Below are 19,118 nucleotides of genomic sequence, written 5' to 3' on the forward strand. Positions count from 1 at the left end.
GGTACTCTCAAGCCTCAGCTTCCCTTCTACTCTGCTATCATTAGAGATTTCATACCCTGCTTTGCAGAGAAAACAGAGCTATTAGGAAGAACTCACCGCTGGGAGGTAGGTGAGTACTGTGGTTGAGGATAAGGGGTCTGAAATCACATAGACTTAGGTATCTTCCTCACCCTTTGCCCCAGACTCTTGCATTTTGCAACAGGTTTGATCAAGCAAAGAACACCAATAGCACTCCATCCTCTATTTCTACAGACTGGAAATATCGTCCATAAGAGTATAATTACTTAGACTCTAAGACCACCCTGACTGCTCCTGATTCAAATAGGAAACATGTGAAACAGGCTTTTAACGAAACAACGACAGTTCGTACGTTGCTCCAGATCCTGCCTCTCAGTTGCTGCAGAGGGGAATCTTAAACTGAGACAGGTTAGATTTCCACTCCATTTTCAAAGGATTATTGACTCAGAGGGGGACACTAATAAAGATTTAGTAATTCTTGGAGATCGAGCAGAACCCAGAAAGAATCCCTTTCCTGGGACACGTGGCATGCTGACCATTTGATATGGGTTCCAGGAATTTAACTCAGGATTCAAGAAGGTTTCCAATAGAAATTCATATGTCAAATGCACTACAGACTTAGCATTTTTGAAGCCTTATTCACTGCTTGCTGACCAATGACAACACGCAATTGCTTCTCAGTGGACATGAGGCATGCTCTGTGCAGATGCGTTGGCTTCATTTAGGAGAGAGGGGAAGATTTAAGAACAGACAGAAACCTCCTGTGGCCAATTCCAAACAGAAGTCCACAATCCACACCCCACAGATGGAAACACATCTTTGTTTTTTACAGTCTTACCTAGAAAGCCCTCTGGCCACAAACCTTCCAGAACTCAGAGTCCAATAAGATAAACCTTAGTCCGTGGCAAAGCTGAGACTTTAAAGGAGCACACGCCAGAGATGGAACTGTCAGGGTCTACTCACGCATGCAGTCTCCTCCGTACCAGCCCGTGTGGCACTCTGCACAGTAGATGCCCTTCACGTAGAAGTCGTCCAGAGTACCCCCCCACGAGCCGTTCCGGCACGTCTTGCAGTTTTCAAAGATGGTACAACCTGAAAATTTTCCAAGCAGAAGGGTGTTAGATTAAGCTCATGCAGGTTCTAATGGGCTGCATGAGAGAGAAACTATGGACCTTCCCAGGACCTTGTCTCAACTAAGGGCATCTGGACCTAGAAAGGTGCCAAAGCCCTTATTAAAAAATGCTCATTCCTAGGAAGACGCTAGAGGCACCAGAATTCAGACTGAGGAGTTTAGGAGGGTGGTCTGAACCATCTTCCTAGTTAGTGGCTGATGGCTTTTTTTTTTTTTATATATATATTCCATTTCTGGTCATAATTATGAACTTTAAGTTTCGATAAAACACAATGCTATTTAAAATTATTTTGTAATCACTATGTTTTATAAAGCAAATAACATTGATGAAAATACCTCCAAATTTAAGACTAATTGACAGCAAATGCCTATTACTATATGAAAACCAAATCTAAATTACACTGTTGTTTGTACTGAAGGAAAACCCTCTCGCTGGTTGTAAATTTTTCATGTTTTACAAGGGTGCCATATCTCACGTAACGTCAGTAACCTGAAAAGTACTATGAGATGTCAAAAACATTTAGTAACAGCTTCCAGACTGATTGCACATTTTGGTTCTGATGCATTAGTTTTTAAAAAGTCCACATGGAGATAATTCACATACCATAAAATTCCCTCTTTTAAAGTGTACAATTCAGTGGGTTCTAGCATACCCCGGAGTTGCGTAACCATCACTATTATCTAACTTTAGAACATTTCATCACCTTCCCCACAAAAGACCCCATACTCATTAGCAGTCACTCCCCATTCGCCAATCCCCACCCCCGGCCCTAATCCCTGGCAACCAGTAATCTACCAGTCATTTCATATGAATGGAATCATACAATATATGGCCTTTTGTGTCTGGCTTGTTTCATTTGTGGCTGATGTTTTAATGCAAAACGAAATAACCTGTAGTAAAATGTAGAATCCATCAAAACAGGGTATATTTTCTCTTTATAAAAATATTACGTGCTTATTATGGGATATTTAGAAAATTCAGACAGGCAAAAAGAATTCAATTAAAAACACCAAAACTTCCATCACCCAGAGAAAATGATCAGTAATTCTTTCTATATATATGAACACATTTTTTAAAAGTATGCTTATACTACATACTGTACATTCTGTTTTTAATAACTTACCTTTTAATTTGATAATAGATAGCAACCATCTTCCCATTCCATTAAATATTCTTCTATGGCATACACTTCTATAACCAGAGCGTGCCGTCCGAAACAACCTTAATGCCTAGTAGTGGGCTCACCCTGGAAGGTGTCAGGCTCCCCCTGACCAGCAGGCCACACCAGAGAGGGTTGAGCAGACTCTAGTCAAGGGTTATTTTTAAAACATGGTCTCCTGAGGGGTGGGGGAGAGTGAGGAGAGGTAGAGATAATCCAATCCCACTTATTAAAACGGGGTGCTAAGTTCTGGCGCCTCCATTGTCCAGCTGTGTGTCCCTGAGCAGATTGCTTAAGCTCTCTGTACCTCAATGTCCTCGCCCACCTCATAAAGTTGTTTTATAAATTAAATTCACACGTGTAAAGGGCCTGGCACATAGCAAGTACCCCCAAAACATGAACTATTATTATTATTCTGCACTCCCATACCTCCTCTTGGCTTATCCCCACCATAGCATATAGCATGCTCAATTTTAACTGCCTACTGCCTGTTTTCCTGTACAGACTGAAGTCGGGGACTGCACCATGTTCAACATTATATCCCCCCCACTTAATACAGCATCTGGCACATAATAAGTGTTCCAGAAATATTATTATTTAAGATTTGAGCGAATAAATAAATGGATGAATGGATGAATAATCCAGGCTTCTGAGCTGTTCAAGATAACCAGCATTTCCTTGAGCTAATATAATAGCATACTTCTTTGCTTTTGGCTAAAATTAGGTTTTCATTGGCCTGTAGTATATACATGCAGTGTACATATGTGTGATTTCTGTAGGAGAGAGACTTGTAGCTCTCTCTCTGCACACCATCCTGACTTTGCTTCCCTCTCCCAGTGTCTCTTCCGACCGGAAAAGAATTGCTAATATGATTCATCAAATTTCACATGGCCCATAACTGGGTCCCAGTGGTCCTTTAAAAGACTGTTTTAAAAGATGGTCTTTTAAAGGCCATCTTCGCCCACGTGCCACATTCCCGTCCGATTTCCTACCCACTGTGCCACCAAGGAGGCCAATGGACTCAGAGTCCGCCCTCTACGACCCTGCCAGCTCTCAGCACGGTAACATCCGGGCCATTAGTTGCAAGCCACAAAAACCAGCCTGGTGCTTAAGATCAACAAGGCTGTGTTAAAAAGACGCTAAGTAGCTCACGGTATTGCCAGAAGGGTTAGAGGACCGAGGTCCAAGCCACACAGCCTAGAAACGCACGAAAACACACAGCCACCTTGCTCCATTGAGGGCCCCAGTGCCACTGGCCACTGCTGGACGTCAGCCCTGCCATCCCCACCACCACGCCCCTGGACATCGATCCTCGTGCAATTACTGCCATCACAAGAGAAAGAATCATTGTCCAGCATAATGATAGAAGTGATAGAAATTCTTAAACCAGGCTGAGATCCCATTTCGCACCTTTGAAACTGACAAAATTCCAGAACAGCACACACTCTGTCGCAAGACGTCGGGAAAACGGTTCTCACGCATGGCTGTTGTGAATGCCAATGCATGGAGGAGAATTTGGCACAGGCTGGCAAAATGACACATGCACCTCCCTTTGATGCAGCAATTCTTCTTCCAGGAATGTACCCCAAAGATATGCTGCAAAAATGCTAGCTGATGTATGCCTGAGGCTATTCACTCTAGTAGTATTTACAACAGCAAAAAGCTAGAAACAACCCAAATACTCATGAACTATGGTAATCCACATGATGCAGTTTTATGCAACTGTAAAAAGAAATGGAAAAAAAAAACTGCTTTATTACTGTCAGTGAGTGATCTCCAGCCTATATTGTTAAGAGAAAAAAGCAAGGCAGTTAGCAGTGTTTATGGCATGCTGTCTTTTGCGCAAGAAGGGGAAAGATACAGAAATGCACACACATATTTGCTTGTATTGTCAAATATAGAAAACAGAAACAATAAACCTAACTACACGTCAAGTAGATGTTATAACACCACAGACAAAAGAACTACATCAATTGGCTTTAAAACATAGTATTTTGACTCTATATACTTAGTGAGATATATTCTAAGGTGAAGAAAAATCACTATCATCAGTGGTCTTATTACTAATACCAATAGTGCTGTTGTTGTTTTGTACAATTATAAGATAAAGCAAGTAGGTGATTAGGTTAATATTATCAGGGAACAGGATTTTCACCATGAGAGAAAAGACATACAAATATAAAATCAAAGAAGTTAATTAACAACCTTGGAACATTACATTTGAACTTGAGGAGCAGCAAAAATTCATTTTAAAAAATACATGTTTTCCAGCTCCATCCACTTAAAAAAACATACAAACAAAACCTTGTAACAATGACAGTCCAATAGCAAGGCACACCTCAGGTGACCAGATCGTGGTCTCAGACCAAAGTTCTTTTGAGAAGTGGCTGATTCCAGATCTGGGGCAGAAAATATACAAGAAGAGGCTAAAATATCTTGTCATGCGAGAAATCAAGAAGTCTTCAAAAACAGTGTGGTCATGTCAGAAGAACACAGAAAGACATAAAGGGGCACCCAGTGTTATGAGTTGTGTGCATTAAAATAAATAATGACTGAAATGGATTAAATCACATAAATAAATTAAAATGCCTGCGTTCATAATGACACACACACACAGAGAAACCTCTCTGATCACCAGTAGGGACTGCTAGGACACCAATTCACTATTTTTGAAAATCTTTTTTTCTAAAAAAGCCTTTCTCTAGCCTCTCCTTTCAGGGCAACCAGATGGTTGATATGGGACAGTTCTTCACTACTCAGTTTGAAAGATCCTTCCTAGCACCATTCGGCGTGGTGATATTGGGTGCCTCCTGTATGATGTAAGAAGATGTTGGGTGCAGGCGTGGCAGATGCTGATGCCCTTCTATATGATGCAGTAGGAAGCACACAGCACTGCCTATGAAGGTCTCTTATTTATTCCACGACCTCATGCCAGCTCATTAAACCAAAGCCCCACCCTCATAACAACAGTAATCGCTAGGCTTTTGAAAATATTGAAAATTGTTCAAAGACTTCAGAATCCCTGCCAAGGACCCCTAGTCAGGAGACCCTGGCTTAGCTCTCAAAATTTCCTTAGAAACTTTGGAGGCACTACTCAACTATTTCCCTACAAACCATTCTCACCATCAGGGAATTGGAACGGTGGGTTTCTTTTCTGGATCAAATGTGCAAAGGTCATACTGAGGTCACTTCTATTTTTATTTATTTATTTATTTATTTATTTATTTTGCGGTACGCGGGCCTCTCACCGTTGTGGCCTCTCCCGTTGCGGAGCACAGGCTCCGGACGCGCAGGCTCAGCGGCCATGGCTCACGGGCCCAGCCGCTCCGCGTCATGTGGGATCTTCCCAGACCGGGGCACGAACCCGTGTCCGCTGCATCGGCAGGCGGACTCTCGACCACTGCGCCACCAGGGAAGCCCTGAGGTCACTTCTATTTTAAAGCTCAGCATTACTCTCTTCCAAGAAGGAAGATGGTTTAGATGTAACACCTGTATACTTAAGCCCCGTTTTCTCTCCTCTTCTATAGCTTTCCTCAAAAGAAAGTTCCTGAGGGCCTCCTGGTTCGTTCGAATAATTTGGGAGTGGTAGGATGGGGGAGTGAAGGGAAGAGCAGAAGTCGAGGATGACGCTCTGGCCCATCCGCATCCAGGCTCCCATGGTACCCATGCTTCTCTGTCACAGCACCTGCCAGGCTGCATTACAGCCACCTGTTTACTCCTCCATCTCGCCCACTAAGCTGTAAGCTCTGGAAATGCCAGGAATGTGTCTTTTTAAAAATCACTGTATTCCCACTACCTGTCATGGTATAAAGGAGCTGCTCAGTCTATTTGTTAAATGAATGACTAAGTAGATAAATCTACAGCATTATAAGCTTAACGCTGAAAAGGGTACTAACTCCTCCAATTCCTTTGCCTGTAGTTAGAGTGGGTTGAATTACGCCACTCTTAATCATCATGGCATCACAGCCTCCCGATGTCTACCTGTCAGAATTCACGTGTTCAGCGTGCTCCTATTTCTGACCTCAGAAAACACGAAGGCAACCTGAGGTCTCCCATTGCACACGCACCTGGGTGAATCAGGCAGGAGTCACACTCATTCTCCTCGTTCCTGCAGCAAGGGATGGTGTAACCCACCACTTCTTTCTTCCCAGGGCAGGCGCATTTAACCTGATCGTATTCACAACACTCCCGACACATGATGTTCCACTCAGCTCCGGGGCAGGCTTCATTAATGACTGTGTACTCTGAAACGGAAACCAGAAGGTGAGATGGAGGGCCTGGCAGAAGCAGGTAAGACCCGTAAGTACCTTACTGCCAAGAAGCGACCTTGCCCTACAAACGTGCCACCCTGCCTGAAGGATGTTCAGAACCATCCACTGGGGCACAGATGAAATTTGTTCAAACTGCTATTCATTTTTAATTTTTAATCAAAAAAAGAAATCATGTTTTATCCATATACAATCTACGTGGATTGACACACATACACATAAATAACTAATAAACAAGCATACATTTCCTGAGTGTCTGGGCTCATTTCTGTTTTTGCCGGGGTACATCAGGCCAAGGCTTACAGCTACACAGGTTGTGCACTGCACAATTCCAGAAGGAACCGTTAGACTGCACAACTGTACAGTACAGCCCAGGCTCTTGGGCCATCAAGGAAGTTTGGTGACCACTCTCTAGACTAGGTCCATCAAGCGCAAGGCTGAATGCCAAGTAGGAACCACATCGTTTCCTCCAAACCTGGCTCCTCGATTTCGCAACATGCCATTTTTACGGTATCTTCAAAGCTAAAACCAACAGAAAAGACAAAAACCATCTTAATTAGTATGTTTGGGAGAATTTCAACGTTTTACAAGAGTGAACTCATTGGCAGAACTTCATTCAGTCCCTAAAAACAACTGAGCATTCTTTCCCATGAGAAAAAAAAGTGCTCCTTTCTGGGTGGAATTTCTTTCTGTCTGTCTTTTTTAAAATATACCTTAGGTAATGAAAAAGGAAAAATCATTTGGCAAAAACTATAAAAGGAATCAGTCGGAGGCTGCCCGGAGGAATCCAGGCTAAGAAACAGACCTAGCTTTGATTTGCTCTTCTTCCTGCACCAACTCTCTATTCCTAAAAATTTTGCACAAAGATGACGATTGAAGCAGAAATAGGTCAGGTATTTGAGGAAGAAAGTGAATCAGGCTTCCCTAAAAACCCCAGGGAGGGATCCCCAACACGCCTTGTAGGCCCATATAAACCAACCCTAATATCTGCGGTGGCTTCTAACCTCTTGAATTTCATAGTTTAGTTTTCTGTTTTCCTCCCCTAAATTTGGAAGTCTGACACAGAACTGTTCATTCTCAATTTGCCAAGTAGACCAGTTTAAAGGAACTCTCACCATCTTCTCTCAACCTTCTGTCATAAGAACATTCTAGCATCATAGAAAGGAACCACTTGCATAATAAGGGACAGTTCCTTAGACTGAATACATGTAGTTTTATGAAAAAATTCCAGTTTTCTTTTCTACAAACACTGGTGGGGCAGCAAAGATCCTCACACTGGCATTTGGGAACAACCAGCAGAGACCACCATGATATCGTCACTACTGAGATTTTGTTTCCCGTTCTATTCTGTGAGCCCCTCCAGGACAGACACCAGGACTTACTTAGCTGAGCTTCTCATGTTTCTAACTTGGCTGGATGAAGTGAATAACTTCTAAAATCTAGAAGAGAGGACTTCCCTGGTGGTACACTGGTTAGGAATCCGCCTGCCAACGCAGGGGACACAGGTTTGATCCCTGGTCCGGGAAGATCCCACATGCCGTAGAGCGACTGAGCCCGTGCGCCACAACTACTGAGCCTGTGCTCTAGAGCCTGAGAGCCAGAACTACTGAGCCCACACGCCACAACTACTGAAGCGTGTGCACCTAGAGCCCGTGCTTCGCGACAAGGGAAGCCACTGCAATGAGAAGCCCATGCACCGCGATGAAGAGTAGCCCCCGCTCACAGCAACTAGAGAAAGCCTGCACCGAGCAACAGATCCAATGCAGCCAAAAACAAATAAATAAATTTATTAAAAAAATCTAGAAGAGAACTTAATGGTTAAGAGTAAAAGAAAGTAGAAGAAAACATAGGAGTAAATCTCCATGATCTTAGATTTGTTATGATCTTGGATTCTTAGATGTGACACCAAAAACGACAAAAGAAAAACAGATAAATTGGACTCATCAAAATTTAAAACTTTTGTGCAACAAAGGAAAGTGAAAGGACAACCTACAAAATGGAGGGAAATTTGGAAATCATATGTCTGATAAGGATTTAATATCCAGAATATGTAAACGACCCCTACAACTCAACCACGAAAAGACAAACAACCCAATTTTTAAAAGGGCAGGGCTTCCCTGGTGGCGCAGTGGTTGAGAATCCGCCTGCCGATGCAGGGGACATGGGTTCGTGCCCCGGTCTGGGAAGATCCCACATGCTGCGGGGAGGCTGGGCCCGTAAGCCATGGCCGCTGAGCCTGTGCGTCTGGAGCCTGTGCTCCGCAACGGCAGAGGCCACAACAGTGAGAGGCCCGTGTACCGCAAAAAAAAAAAAAAAAAAAAAAAAGGGCAAATGACATGAACTGACACTTCTCCAAAGAAGATATACAAACGGCCAATAAACACATGAAAAGATGCTCAGCATCACAAGTCATTAGGGAATTGAAAATCAAAGCCACAACAAGATAACACTTTACATGTACTAGGATGGCTATAATCCAAAAAAAGAAAAAAAAAAAAAAAAAGGAAAATAACAAGCATTGACAAAGATGTAGAGAAACTGGAGCCCTTGTATATTGCTCAGGGGAATGTAAAATGATGCCGCTTCTCTAGAAACCAGTTTGGCAGTTCCTTCAAAAGCTAAACATTGAATTATTTTATGACCCAGCAATTCTACTCCCAGGCATATATCCCAAAAATCAAAAACAGAAACTCAGACAGATACTTATATACCAGGGCTCACTGCAGCATTATTCACAGAAGCCAAAAGGTAGAAACAACCCAAATGTCCCTCAAGACATGAGTGAATAAGCAGAACATGGTATAAGCATAAAATATTATTCTGAATGTGGAATACTATTCAGCCATGACAAAGAACGAGATGCTGATACAAATTACAATATGGATGAACCTTGCAAACATGCTAAGTAAAAGAAGCCAGACACAGAAGGGCAAATATTGTGCCACGGAACTGTATACTTAAAATGGCTAATGTAGAAAATTTTGTTATTTTTATCGTATTTTTTTAATATTAAAAAACTAGTGAGAGGAAAAAAAAGTGTTTAAAGCCTTAAGCATTGGAATCAGACAGACCTGGGTTTGGAATCCCACCTTTGCTACTTACTGGGTATATATATGACCTTGGCTAAGTTATTTTACTCACTCAGTCTCAGTTTATTATCCAACGAAATGAGTACCTTTTATCTAACTCAGAAGCCAGCTGAAAGGACTAGATAAGATTATGTATATAAAGAGCTTAACACAGTGCCCAGTATATAATGAACATTCGATAACTAGTAGCTTAAGAAGAAAAACACTATTGACATCCATATTTCTCAAGGATCTAAGTTTCTGAATGTACCACATATCAACTCCTTACATAAAATATTCATGTTGGGACTTTCCTGGTGGCACAGTGGTTAAGAAGACTCCACACTCCCAATGCAGGGGAACTGGGTTCGATCCCTGGTCGGGGAATTAGATCCCACATGCACGCTGCAACTAAGAGTTCACGTGCCGCAACCAAGGAGCCAGGGAGCTGTAACTAAGGAGCCTGCGAGCTGCAACTAAGGAGCCTGCCTGACAAAACTAAGACCTGGTGCAACCAAATAAATAAAAAATAAATAAATTAATTAAATGCTTAGGTTGTTTCCCCACTGCATTTGGAGCAAACCCTAAATGCTCTGCTATGGCCCCCAAGGCCTTTGAGAGCTGCTCTCTCCTGAGCCTAGCAACCTTTCCTTGGCACTATTTCCCACCTTTTATTTCTCAAAACCATCAAGGTCTTGCTCATCCCAGGGCCTTCACATTTGCTTTCCCCACTGCCTCTGTCAAAACGTTGGGCCTTAGTGTAAATAACACGCGTTCAGAACAGTCCTCAACTGACTTTCTCATCTGAAGTTTGTGCCTCTGCCCCTCCTTCCATAGTATTCTCTATCACGGTATCCCCATTGTTTCCTTTCATCGCCCTTACACAATTTATAATCCCTTTCTATGTTTCCATTTACTTGCATATCATCTGTCTCCCTTACGTGACCATAAGCTGGTAGGAACAATACCTAACTTGTTCACCGCAGCTAGGGAAGGGCCTGGAATGCAAGAGGTGCTGGATAAATACTTGTTGAAAGAACCAGCCTCCACTCTAGAGCTACCCTCCCTTCAACAGTCAAATATTCCCGTCCAGTGGTCCAGCTCGGAGCTGAGCCAGGAGAGCTGGCTCCGCCCCATAATTTGCTGATATCAGAACCGGGGCACTTTCCCTCCCATGGTGAAGGGTCTAGAACAGTTAGTCCAGGTTACCCAACTTGGGTCTCAATTCCTTGGCACCAGCCCCTGCCTTGTCCAGCTGTATGATTTCTCCACTCTCTGAACATCTAATACGCCTGCGGGGTGTGGCTCATGTCTTACCCCTCCCCCTGCCCACCCGAGGGCAAGCACTCCATCCTTCTAGGTTTTCTAAGAATTTACAAGTACTAATGACTCTTGGGGGACACTGACAGAATAAACGTTGTTTGCAGCTTTTATAAGCCTTGTAATAAAATATGGGAGGCCAAGTAAGGTCTGCTCTACTCCAGTAGAGGGCAAAGCCTGTTTGCCCTAAGCAGGTGGCTAGTCCACGTCTGGCCCAGCCATGGAATACTGCGGGCCTCCCTTTACCTGGGAAATTAATTCCCTAAAATGGCATTTCTCTTTATCTCAATGAGCAAGCCCACCTCTGCCCTCCCTAACGTGTTACAATAATTTTATAGGCAAGGTCCAGAGTATTGTATCATCTTAGCCAAAGGGAATGATTCCAGGGAAACCCATTTCTATGCTGTCTGCCAAGTCAGCCAGCTGGCTCCTTTCCAAGGACTCTGTGTGGTAGCCCCAAAGATGTCCATATCCTAACCTCCAGGACCCATGAAAATGTTACCTTACAGGACAAAAGGAATTTTGCAGATGTGACTAATTTAAGGTTCTTGAAATGGGTAGAGAATGCTGGTTTGTCCAAGTGGGACCAATGTAATCCCAAGGATCCTTATAAGAGGGAGGCAGGAGGGTCAGAGTCAGAAACAGAGGCATGAGGACAGAAGCACTGGACAGACAGGAGTGATGTGTTTATGGAAGAAGGGACCACCATCCAAAGAACACAGGCAGCCTCTAGAAGCTGAATGAGGCAAGGAAACAGATTCTCCCTTAGAGCATCCTGAAGGAACACAGGCCTGCATCACCTAGATTTTGGCTTCCTAAGACTCATTTCAGACCCCTGAGCTCCAGAATGGTACGAAAATACACTTGCGCTGTTTTAAGTCACTAGGTCTGTAGTAATACGTTACAGTATCCACAGGGAATTAACGAACTGTGTCTTCTCAAAGGAAAGGTTAACCCACAGCCAGTCATTTAACCACTCTGGTCCTCAGCTTTCTCACTGAGCACAGTGCTAAGGGTGTGGGTGAACTGATGAATTCATTGTTTCACCCCACAAGGATTTATTGAGTGTCTGCTACATCCCAGGTAGGAGGCTGGGTACTGGGATACAGTGGAGAGAACAGACACCATTACCAGCCCCATGGAACTCACAGTTTTGTAGAGGAGTAGACATTGGATAAAGGATCCCACAAACACACGATCACTCATTGTGACGAGGACATGTAGGATGCTATGAGAACAAGTGGATGGTCATGCAGGGGCATTAGCACCAAATCTACAGGACTCGCAGGGTTAAGGGAGTTTAAGTAAAATCACAAATAAAAATTTATTTGCCAAGGTAAGACCACTTCTCAGGAATACGGAAGTGATGGAGGAGGGGACGGTTTTAATGCTTTTGTTGACTTGGCTCCTCTGGTCTGGTAAGTCCATCACCCTTCCTTCTCCCCTCGCTGGAACAGAGACAGGAAAGTGCCCTCAAAACACACATGTGGGCTTCCCTGGTGGCGCAGTGGTTGGGAGTCCGCCTGCCGATGCGGGGGACACGGGTTCGTGTCCCAGTCCGGGAAGATCCCACTTGCCGCAGAGCGGCTGGGCCCGTGAGCCATGGCCGCTGAGCCTGCGCATCCGGAGCCTGTGCTCCGCAACGGGAGAGGCCGCAACAGTGAGAGGCCTGCGTACCGCAAAACAAAAACAAAAACAAAAACAAAAACAAATAAAACATACATGTAAGAAACAAACAGGTAAGTGAAATATTCTATGAGAAATATTTAAAGTTGATCAGCTGAAGAGGTTTGAAAATACAATAAGCAGACAAAAGTGATCTCCTGGACTTTTCCTTCTCCATTTATCAGAATTAAACGGACAAAGGGCACATTGGTCATTTGGCTTCAGCTGTACAAATTTCAGGGGATTTCAATATGATGCTAAAGGTCAGTTCCAGAAACTAGGACTTAAAGAAATACCAACAGCAGGAGAAGCTACTGAATGTTTTCCTATATGCATGCTAAACCACGTTAGCATTTGTTTAGCTAAAGGGCTTTTATATTGTTAATGCAATTTAATTTTCAAGATGACCCAGTGAGGTAGGTAATACATTTTCTCATAATCTAAAATACGCCACTCTAACCTCTTCACTTTACCAGTGATGAAAAGAGCTAAGTAGGGAAGAAGCAAAGAGAAATGCCAAAGACATTTTTTAGGGAATTCTGAGTGGGAAGGGAGGCCCACGGAATTCCAGGTTTAGGGAGGGGGTGAACAGCCGGTTGCTTCCTTAGCCTGGAAACAGGCCAGGACAACCTCTAGTTTCAGGAGCTGCTGTAGTTGAGCAACCGTTACTTTGCCTTCCATGTTTGAGAACAAAGAGTTATTAAGCTGCAAATGAGTTTTATCCTGTCAGCGCTTCCCAGGAAATAAGCGCAAACTGAGCACCAAGAACACACAGAGCACCACCTTGGGATCAACCAAGGCGCCAAAAGGTCAAGCACATGCCCATAATCACATAGCAAAATTGAACTTACAAAGCTCCAGGCACCATATGCATTCATACATCTCTAACTCTTCCATTGGACAAAATATTTATTTTTTTCTCTATAAAACACTCCATATTTTAATGTAAAAGTTTCCTTGTGAAAGCTTCAAACAATAAGATCATACATAAAGGAGTAAGAAGTACTCAGAAATAACCTTAATATTATATTGTCTATCTTTCAATTGTTTTCTTTCAGTGGACAAACATATCCACATGTAGAAAGTGCTAGATGTGTAGATTATCTTCTTGCCTCTCAAAGCTGGTAACCTATTATTATTATTTTTTTTTATCAGCTCGGTGCTTTGTGACCCTAGAGGGGTGGGATAGGGAGGGTGGGAGGGAGATGCAAGAGGGAGGGGATATGGGGATATATGTATATGTATAGCTGATTCACTTTGTCATATGGCAGAAACTAACACAACATTGTAAAGCAATTATACTCCAATAAAGATGTTAAAAAAAAAGAAAGGAAAAGAGACTGTGCTGCTTCGGGACTTCCCTGGGGGTCCAGCAGTTAAGACTCCGCACTCCCAGTTCAGGGAGTCTGGGTTCAACCCCTGCTCAGGGAAGTAGATTCCACAGGTCCCAACTAAAGATCCCACACGTGGCAACGAAGATCCCACGTGATGCAATTAAGACCCGGCGCAGCCAAATAAATAAATAAATATTTTTTAAAAGAAAAGAAACTGCTCTTCTCGACTTTACTCACATTTTCTCTTGACCTTAAGTAATCTTCAAAAGTGATTTTAAACTGCTGCATCGTTATCCTATATGTGCAACTGCTTCTCTCCCCTCTTTTTAAAATCAGGGTAAACAAATAAAAAAAGAGATGCAGAGTACTTTGGTATCATAGGCTTTGCCCAAGCCATTCCTCAGCTGCCACGTTTGGGGCAGCCATCCTGGTATCTCCTATCCAGAGTAAAGAGTTGGGGCTTCCCTGGTGGCGCAGTGGTTGAGAGTCCGCCTGCCGATGCAGGGGAGGCGGGTTCGTGCCCCGGTCCGGGAGGATCCCGCGTGCCGCGGAGCAGCTGGGCCCGTGAGCCGTGGCCGCTGGGCCTGCGTGTCTGGAGCCTGTGCTCCGCAACGGGAGAGGCCACAACAGTGAGAGGCCCGCAAAAGAGTTGAGTTATATTGGTCCAGCTCTGGTTTTTCCTGAATTCATGTTGGAAAACCTAAGACACTTAACTGCTCAGTCCGGTTTTATCCATGCAAATACCACGGCAATGAAAACAATGCTGACCGATTGGCACAGGTTTGGCTTTCATAGATGTGGTGAACAAATGAACAAATGAGTGAGAGAGAGTTGGCTGTCATCGTGGCCGTCAGCATTATTTTCACAGCCCCTCATCAGCCAGGAGCTTGCTTTAAGGCTCTCCAACACTGAGTATTTCTACTGCTGACAAGATGGAGAACACTTAACCCCTCAAACAGCAGGGGTTTAACTTCACAGAATGGCAGAGGGAGCAATTGTGTCTCCTTAGCATCGTCTCCAAGTGGCACGCTTTCAACACTAGGTTTTAAGGAAATATGTTGACATGATAGTTGTTAAGGTAAATCTGAAAAAGGTCAGAGAATTCTTGATGAAAACATGAGTCAGGCTGTTCCATATACGGTGGAAATGTTAGTTGTCAAACCACAGGCCACCCCAGCAGGTGGCAAAGAAAGGCGTTTCCATCACGCGCCCGCTCCTCCGTGATGTTAGGGTCTGCCTTTGCACCCACCAAAAACCCCACAGCCCTCCCCTCTAACCACATTTAATGAAAATTTCTACTGAGTGTTTTACTGTCCTGCATGTTATAAACCATCTAAGACCAAAGGGAGAAAAAAGACGTAGGAATCAGAGAGTCCTGCAGCTAGGCACCTTGGGCTCCACTCTCATCCCCACTCATTCCCCCACCTCCTCTCGTGCTACCTCAACTCCCTGAATTGATTTCTAACACACAACATTCCTAACTACCTGAAGGTCTGACCACCCACTCCATGCGGCCAATGACAGACGCCAGGCAAGTCCCAGACAGAAATGCTGTGAGTCAGGGGTGATGGAATGGTTACTGGGGCCCTTGGTGACTCAATATCTCCTCCTGAGCCTTTGAGAAACCATCCCATCACCATGACCCTCAGTCCCAGCCTGGCTGGATTCCCAACTTCAGTGACCTTGGTCTTTCCCTGCTCACAGCTCCTCTTGTTAATGAGGTAACGATAGCTGGAAAGTCAACGCCTCCATCACCCCCTTTTGGGTTCAGCAGTGATAAAACTTACAATGGATTCCCTAGAAATCTAGTTTGTTGACACTAGTACATTGGGGAGGGGTAGGGAAGCAAAAATCAGTTTTTCACTTCCTTCCCCTCTTCACGCTGCCCCACACTGTCACTCCTCGTGCATTCTCCTCTCTCCCTGGGTCCCAGCCCCCATGGAAACGGAGCTGAACCTTTCAAACATACCAGCTCACTGAATCCTCAGAGCCACCCTTCAAAGGAAGTATCATTTTTTTCATTTCACAGATGAGGAAACTGAGGAACAGAGAGGGTAAATAAATTGTCCCAGGTGGCACAGCTTTCAGGTGAAAGAAGAAAGATTAGAAGCCAGCTCTTTCTGGGGCCAAAGTCTTATTCTTTCCAACACAGTATTTTGATTCTAGAGAGTTCACAACTTTGACTTTACAGATTAAGAATGCAGCATTGGTGAAATGAACACACTTGGTAATCAGACCACCCAAATTTTAATACCAAATCTGTCCCTCTTGTATGCTGCTGGACAATCATAGACAAGACACCTTGCTGTGGCATTTCCCCTAAACCCCAAGAGAATGGATGTAGATTGACAGGGTTGTTAATGTCACTGCAGTTAAAGAGGCAATGAGCATAAAGCGCTTTCGAAGAAAAATCGCGTGTTTGTTGAGATATTACCATTATTCTCTGTAGAATAAAACACCATCAATGGATAAAGAAGATGTGGTACATATATAAAATGGAATACTACTCATTCATAAAAAGGAACGAAGTAATGCCATTTGCAGCAACATGGATGGACCTAGAGATTATCAAACTAAGTGAAGTAAGTCAGACAAAGACAAATCTCATATGATATCACTTATATGTGGACTCTAAAAAATGATACAAATGAACTTATTTGCAAAACATAAATAGACTCACAGACGTAGAAAACAAATTTATGATTACCAACAGGGATAGCAGGAGGTGGTGGGATGGAGATAAATTAGGAGTTTGGGCTTAACATATACACACTACTATGTATAAGATAGATAACTAACAAGGACCTACTGTACAGCACAGAGAACTATACTCAACATTCTGTAGTAACCTATATGGGAAAAGAATCTGACAAAGAATGGAGATTATAGATAGATAGATAGATAGATATAGATATATAGATTATATATCTGATTCCCTTTGCTATACACCTGAAACTAACACAACATTGTAAATCAACTATACTCCAATAAATTTTTTTAAAAAACCATCACGTGTAGCTAAAATACAGATGGCTAAGGGAGCAAAGGGGGTGAGTAATAATGTCTCCTCCAGAGGCCCGCACGTACATGGAATTTTAAGCAGTCCGTTCTTGCTTATATCATGGCATTCTGGGATCCTCCCCCTTGCTTCTAGATTTCCTGGTCTCTTTTTTCTAATACCTCCTTTTCAGACACCTTTTTCACTAGGACATACCTCACCTCCCGCTGCTTGCCTTCCAGAAATAGAAATTCTACATCTATAGGCAAAGGGAACAAAATCCAAACTCTAGCATCTTGGAAGAGCACCAAGTTGCCATTATCCTCAACAACTGTGCTGGAAACCCTTGAAGGACAGCTGCTTCTGGGTTATTTCAAACACTGGAATATGAGCTGAATAGATCTTTTTTTTTTATTAGCATTGGGTACTAAAAATATAATTTAATAATGCATCTAAACGTACTTGGCAATAGAACTCAGCAAATATTATATCAAGCAAAGTATTAGAATGTCTAAGTTAAAAACAATAAAACTTAAGCTATACCCTAAAAATCCAATCTGGATTTCCCCAGACCTAAGAATTCTACAAACGATCCGACCTGCTCCTCAATCCTCAACACTTTTAAAACCTTCTTTCTGAGTCAGAGTGTGTCAGGGCTACAAGGGGGTCTTGGTCAACCACACCCGCCCCTTTGCCAAGAGCTTCCAGAGTAAGTGTTACTGTCTTCACATCCAGGTTCACTGATGCCAGGCAGAAGCCAGATTTTCCTTCTACCAAAGGCAGATGGCCAAGAGCAGATGTCAGTTTGAGCGAGGGTGATGCACTTACAATGGCATGTCCTATGGTTCACTAAGCCCTAAGCTGGCGGCAGCTTCATGCAGGCTAGCCCTCATTAGGATTGCCTTCTCCAGTTCTGCAAGCTAGAACAAGATGAAGGGGAACTTCTTTTCGCCTGAGGATTCCTGGCTGGCTCTACCCTTGAATCACAACAGATGGTCGTGAGCAATATCTCATGTTTGGGAGACAACATCATGGACCCAGAATCACCTACTCTGAAAGACACCATCCCCTCAACCCCCTGCGAGAATCTACCACCAGCCATATTTCAAACATGGACAAACTTAAGCACAGCATGTGGAAGGCATTTCACCCTAAGGCTGGAAGGCAGATGCATGATAAAAGCAAGGGGATAAAGCAAGTCTCAAAGAAATAAACATATGGTGAATCTTTAGGAATATTTTTTCCATGACACAGAGTAACAGATGAATAGGATAAGACTGTGGACCAAGGTGGAGTGGGCCTCAAGAGGACCATGTAACTTCCATCCTACTATAGATAGAACACCCAATATTTCTCCTTCTTAATCCCTTGGAAAATGTGTGCTAGTGGGAAAAATAGCAGAAAGGAGAGGAGTAGAAGATGACTTTAATTTCCTGAGTGCTCCCTTTTTGCAAAGCATTATACTATTTTTAATAGGTTACTTTTTTTTTTTTTGGGCCATGCCACGCAGCATACAGGATCTTAGTTCCCCCACCAGGGATCGAACCTGTGCCCCTGCAGTGAAAGCGTGGAGTTTTAACCACTGGATCACCTAGAGATTGTCATACTGAGTGAAGTAAGTCAGACAGAGAAAGACATATCATATGAGATCAATTATAAGTGGAATCTAAAAAAAAAAAAAAAAAAAAGGCTACAAATGAGCTTACCTACAAAACAGGAAGAGACTTATAGATGCAGAACTTATGGTTATCGGGGGTAAAGAGGGGGAGGGATAAATTGGAAGATTGGGATTGACATATACACACTACTGTATATAAAATAGGTAACTAATAAGAACCTACAGTATAGCACAGGGAACTCTACTCAATACTCTGTAATGGCCTATTTGGGAAAAGAATCTAAAAAAGAGTTGATATATGTATAACAGATTCACTTTGCTGTACACGTGAAACTAACACAACATTATAAATCAACTATACCCCAATAAAAATTTAAAAATAAATAAATAAGTAAATAAATAAATAAATAGGTTATCTCATTTAACACCTGCAATAAACCTATATAAAGACACTATTATTACAGGGGCTTCCCTGGTGGCGCAGTGGTTGAGAGTCCACCTGCCGATGCAGGGGACACGGGTTCGTGCCCCGGTCCG

General features: G+C 43.1%; 1 protein-coding gene across 2 annotated transcripts in view; it reads right to left on the reverse strand.

The window, feature by feature from the left end:
* Nucleotides 1-19,118, reverse strand: part of PAMR1 (peptidase domain containing associated with muscle regeneration 1) — a 70,795-nt gene that overhangs the window by 41,970 nt on the left and 9,707 nt on the right. For both annotated transcript variants that reach the window (XM_065881677.1, XM_065881678.1), the window contains exons 2-3: nucleotides 6,378-6,554; nucleotides 982-1,110 (exon numbers count right to left, since the gene is read on the reverse strand). In XM_065881677.1, coding sequence (XP_065737749.1) covers nucleotides 982-1,110; nucleotides 6,378-6,554 — 306 coding nt within the window. The remainder of the gene's footprint in view (nucleotides 1-981; nucleotides 1,111-6,377; nucleotides 6,555-19,118) is intronic.

The sequence above is a fragment of the Phocoena phocoena genome, chromosome 8 (assembly GCF_963924675.1).
Source record: "Phocoena phocoena chromosome 8, mPhoPho1.1, whole genome shotgun sequence".
Lineage (NCBI taxonomy): Eukaryota > Metazoa > Chordata > Mammalia > Artiodactyla > Phocoenidae > Phocoena > Phocoena phocoena.